At 38.8% G+C, this 5,095-nt stretch overlaps 1 protein-coding gene across 1 annotated transcript; it reads left to right on the top strand.

The window, feature by feature from the left end:
* Window positions 1-236: 236 nt before the first annotated feature.
* On the top strand, window positions 237-2,601 carry LOC109191479. Its single transcript, XM_019342141.1, has 3 exons — window positions 237-321; window positions 634-744; window positions 841-2,601. Exons 2-3 carry the CDS (start codon window positions 687-689, stop codon window positions 2,415-2,417), a joined length of 1,635 nt encoding a protein of 544 aa, XP_019197686.1. The 5' UTR covers window positions 237-321; window positions 634-686; the 3' UTR covers window positions 2,418-2,601.
* The last annotated feature ends 2,494 nt before the right edge of the window (window positions 2,602-5,095 follow it).

The following is a 5,095-nucleotide window of genomic DNA, read 5'->3' as shown; positions in this document are numbered from 1 at the left end:
TGTTTATACCGAAGTCTGGCAGGAGGAGGATATCAGCGAAGAAGTAGATGATGTGCAGGTGAAGAAGGGAGATTCTGAAAGTCACGTCCTGCAGAAATGCTGTAAATTCCTTGCGGACTGCTTTCATCAATTCTATGTCAACTTTAAGGAATTCCTGTACGACTTTAAACAATTCCTTGCGGATTGGTTTCGTGAATTCTATGACAACTTTAAGGAATTCCTTTACGACTTTAAACAATTCCTTTACAACTTGGAACACTATATAGATAGATCTACGGTGTTCCTGGAGCATTGCGCCGAATTCATGGACAGGTTGAGCCGGTATGTAATTAAATCTCTCTCGGATCCCTGAATTAGCTTTTTTTTTTTTTTTTTTTTTTTTTTTTTTTTTTTTTTGAGTCAAAAACAATATACTTCACTTCTATCTTTTCCACCTATATTGATGTACGTTATTAGACTTACTTTTCAATTATATATATTATTGTGTACGTGTGTGTCCAGGATTATGAAAGAATGGAATGATATGGAAAATCTTGCGAATAATGGCACACAGGCAGGAGATTCTTATCATTGTTATCATTATTATAATAATAATTATAATAATAATAATAATAATAATAATAATAATAATAGCGGATGTTGTCCGTGCATTGGATTTCGAAGAGGCGGCGCTCCCTCACTCTCAAATGGTGTCAATCAACGAGGAGTCCGGCGGGAAGAAGTGGTGCAGAAATGCTGTGAAGGGTAACCCCCAACCGCTGATAAGGCAAATAATGGAAGAGATTCTTATGAGGGAGGAGATTCTTATCATTGTTATGATATGGTTTATTATAATTGTAGGTATAAAAATAGCGGATGTTGTCCGTGCAGTGGATTTCGAATTCGAAGAGGTGCTTCCTCACTCTCAAATGGTGACAATCACCCAGGAGTCCGGCAGGAAGAAGTGGTGCAGAAATGCTGCGAATGGTGCAGATTATGTAACCCCCCAGCCGCTAATAAGGCGACTAATGGAAGAGATTCTTATCAAGGAGGAGATTCTTATCATTGTTATGATATGGTTTATTATAATTGCGTATGTTGTCGGTGCATTGGATTTCGAATTCAAAGAAGAGGCGGCGCTCCCTCACCCTCAAATGATGTCAATCACCAAGGAGTCTGGTGGGAAGAAGTGGTGCAGAAATGCTGCGAATGGTGCAGATTATGTAACCCCCCAAGAGCTGATGAGGCGAATAATGGAAGAGATTCTTATGTGGGAGGAGATTCTTATCATTGTTATGATTTGGATTTTTATAATTTTAGGTATAAAAATAGCGGATGTTGTCCGTGCGCTGGATTTCGAATTCGAAGAGGCGCTCCCGCACTCTCAAATGATGACAATCACCAAGGAGTCCGGCGGGAAGAAGTGGTGCAGAAATGCTGCGAATGGTGCAGATTATGTAACCCCCCAAGAGCTGATGAGGCGAATAATGGAAGAGATTCTTATGTGGGAGGAGATTCTTATCATTGTTATGATAAGGATTTTTATAATTTTAGGTATAAAAATAGCGGATGTTGTCCGTGCGCTGGATTTCGAATTCGAAGAGGCGCTCCCGCACTCTCAAATGATGACAATCACCAAGGAGTCCGGCGGGAAGAAGTGGTGCAGAAATGCTGCGAATGGTGCAGATTATGTAACCCCCCAAGAGCTGATGAGGCGAATAATGGAAGAGATTCTTATGTGGGAGGAGATTCTTATCATTGTTATGGTAAGGATTTTTATAATTTTAGGTATAAAAATAGCGGATGTTGTCCGTGCGCTGGATTTCGAATTCGAAGAGGCGCTCCCGCACTCTCAAATGATGACAATCACCAAGGAGTCCGGCGGGAAGAAGTGGTGCAGAAATGCTGCGAATGGTGCAGATTATGTAACCCCCCAAGAGCTGATGAGGCGAATAATGGAAGAGATTCTTATGTGGGAGGAGATTCTTATCATTGTTATGATAAGGATTTTTATAATTTTAGGTATAAAAATAGCGGATGTTGTCCGTGCGCTGGATTTCGAATTCGAAGAGGCGCTCCCGCACTCTCAAATGATGACAATCACCAAGGAGTCCGGCGGGAAGAAGTGGTGCAGAAATGCTGCGAATGGTGCAGATTATGTAACCCCCCAAGAGCTAATGAGGCGAATAATGGAAGAGATTCTTATCAGGGAGGAGATTCTTATCATTGTTATGATATGGTTTATTATAATCGTATTTATAAAAATAGCGGTTGTTGTCCGTGCATTGGATTTCAAATTCGAAGAGGCTGCGCTCCCTCACCCTCAAATGGTGGCAATCACCAAGGAGTCTGGCGGGAAGAAGCGGTGCAGAAATGCTGCAAATGCTGCAAATTATGTAACCCCCCAACAGCTGAGGCGAATTGAGTTGAAGCAGTAATAATGAGTGAGACAATATAATGGTGCCTGCCATTTCACTGCTTAGCTTGAACTAGCTGTTAAGTTTGTTTGTTGCTGATGAGTTAGTTGTTATTAGATATTTTTCTTCTTCTTTTTCTTATGATGATGGGATTATATTAGGCTTGGAAATTAATATTAATTGGTATCTCTAGCTTTTCTCTCAATTCTCTCTCTCTCTCTACCCTCTCTGACCTGCACTTCTTCTTTCCTTGGTCTTCCTCTTCACTTTTCCCTGCTTGCTTTTAATTTGTTCACTGGATGGATGGTTCATTACAAATGGTATTAGAGCGCTAGCTCGGGTCTTTCTGAGCTAGCTTGGGCTACTTAAGTAAGAGTTGGTGGAAATTGAAGTTGCCGAGATCGAAAAAACAAGTTAATTGATGTTGATGGAGACTCTTGGACTCAAGAAATGAATACTGATAGATTTTGCCTCAGCTCTCTTGTAAGAATGAATGTTTTAACGTAACTACTATGAGCGAGGTGGGTGCTGCAAGTTGAAGTTGAAGTGAGACTGGATGTTTTCTATGGCAATCCTATCCTAGAATGGAACTGTGGATTTAACATTTACTTCGAATACATTCAGTGAACCTTGGCATTTACCTCATACACCTCCAGAACAAATTAAAGAGATTGTGTATGTGCTTTTTCTTTCTTATGTTGTATGTCAGTCTTTTCTGTTAAAGTTTATGCTAGTGTTATACAATATTCAATTGCAGCAAGGGAGGAACGTAACGAGAGGAAAGGATTGGGGGTGATGGTGGATTTTTAAAAATTTTGTTTTTGTAACATTGGTAATTTTTACTGGCAGATATGAGGGTACTTGTGTGGACGAGATCAATGCTATAGCTTCATATCAGTGGTGGGAAGGTGCATTACATAGTATTCTCTATGTTCTTACGTATCTTCTAGCATGGTCATGGCAGCAATGGTGCCAGAAAATGAAGTTGCAACGCCTCCGTGAATTTGTTAGATCAGAATATGATCATGCTTGTTTACGTTCTTGTCGATCACGCACATTGTATGAAGGTAATTTCTAACTGGATTATAGTGTGGTACCATTCCTATTGTTGCTTTAGTGTAGTGACATTTTCATTTGTTCAAATGTTTTCCATGCAAATCTTTTTGACGTTCAAGTGTTATAATTTCTTGTGCCTTGTGAACTTCAATTAGTGCTTCTGATAGGGTCTATTTTTTATATATGAAGTATTGGTCCATGTTTACTATTTCCTTTAATAACATGTTTACTATTTCCAGTGTGTCCCACCAACCACATGGTACCGCTTTGTTACTGGCTGGTTTGAATGTACAATTGCGTTTGGTACGTTAGGGTTGTCTCAGGAAAACATTTCGCCCTGTTCTTAGATGGCTCGAGGGTTTTGCCAATCCAGCTTTAAGAGTGTATGGTGTATATGTTGAGCTTGTTTGGTCTCGAGCTACTACTGACAGTAGTTATATACAATATGGGCTTTTGGTACATTCCATTGGAGAAGTTGAGCAAATGCCTTGTGACGATCTTGAAGCACCTTGAAATGAACTATATATTAGGGTAATGGTATACTTCTTGATGCATACACTTTCTCTCATACATCCGTGGATATCTATTAAAGATGGTACACTGTTTTATACTCATCCACCATTTATTTATTTTGTGGGTGGGAAAGGAATAGTGATCCTTTTGTTTTGGTCAGTCATTAATGAAGCCAAGTTCATCTGGTACCTTGCAAGTTCTAGTACTATTCTTTTTGTAATCTTCATTGCCCCTCACTTTTTGTTTGATTATTTCCTTAATGCAGTACTAGTGGTATATATGGTGAGAATCCATCAGACCATTTGAAGGAAGACGATAATCTCTAAAATCAAGGTGGTGTAGGCTCTTTAAAACGGAAAAGTTATGGTGGTATTTTGGATATAAACAGCTTAAAGATGCTCAAGGAGAAAAGAGATGTATTTTTTGTCCTCTCTTTTCTGATTCATAACACTAAGCCAGTTGGCCACCAGGTATGTCTCTTACACTTGTTTCTTCTGCATGCACTCATTCTTGCAGTCTGAAATGGTTCAAGGTTTCTATGCATTGTGTGCAATTATTATTATTATTATTATTATTATTATTATTATTATTATTATTATTATTATTATTATTATTATTATTATTATTTGATATTGCAGGATCTTGTTGGGCTGGTTATCTCAATGCTGTTACAAGTTGTAAGTTTCTCTACATATTCCCATTTACTTTGATACAGTGTCCCATCATCATCCAAGTTCCGAACTGAACAAATTTGTGGCATAATTATTATTATTTCTCTTATATTTCAAGCTCAAGTGCTTGTATATCATTTTGGTTCTTCCAGGTGGTTGCATTTATTTGTGGATATGTGGAGTACTGATAAATTTCCATACTTTGAGCCATGGAACATGTAAAAATTGTGATTGATATTTCTTGCTTGCTTGGTCCAAATATAACCATACGCTGTGTGTGTATGATGCAGGGGCGAAAGCGTGTGGTGGATTTTTCCATTTGCACTGGTTGTGTGCAAGTGTATCCAGTCACAACTCATAAACTGGCATGCCACAATATTCTTTTTCCCAATCCCATCCGTTACTACAACCCCTATACACAAATTTTTTTTGGCATGAAGGCCAGAAAAGGCTTTTTTC

The sequence above is a fragment of the Ipomoea nil genome, unplaced genomic scaffold (assembly GCF_001879475.1).
Source record: "Ipomoea nil cultivar Tokyo-kokei standard unplaced genomic scaffold, Asagao_1.1 scaffold1652, whole genome shotgun sequence".
Classification (NCBI taxonomy): domain Eukaryota; kingdom Viridiplantae; phylum Streptophyta; class Magnoliopsida; order Solanales; family Convolvulaceae; genus Ipomoea; species Ipomoea nil.
Note: the sequence above shows the minus strand (reverse complement) of the source record. Positions and strands in the feature narration are given on the sequence as shown.

Coding starts and splice junctions, on each gene's coding strand:
- LOC109191479 (XM_019342141.1), top strand. CDS start 687: ATGGTGTCAATCAACGAGGAGTCCGGCGGGAAGAAGTGGTGCAGAAAT. Junction 745..840: donor GTGCAGAAATGCTGTGAAGG/GTAACCCCCAAC, acceptor TTATAATTGTAG/GTATAAAAATAGCGGATGTT.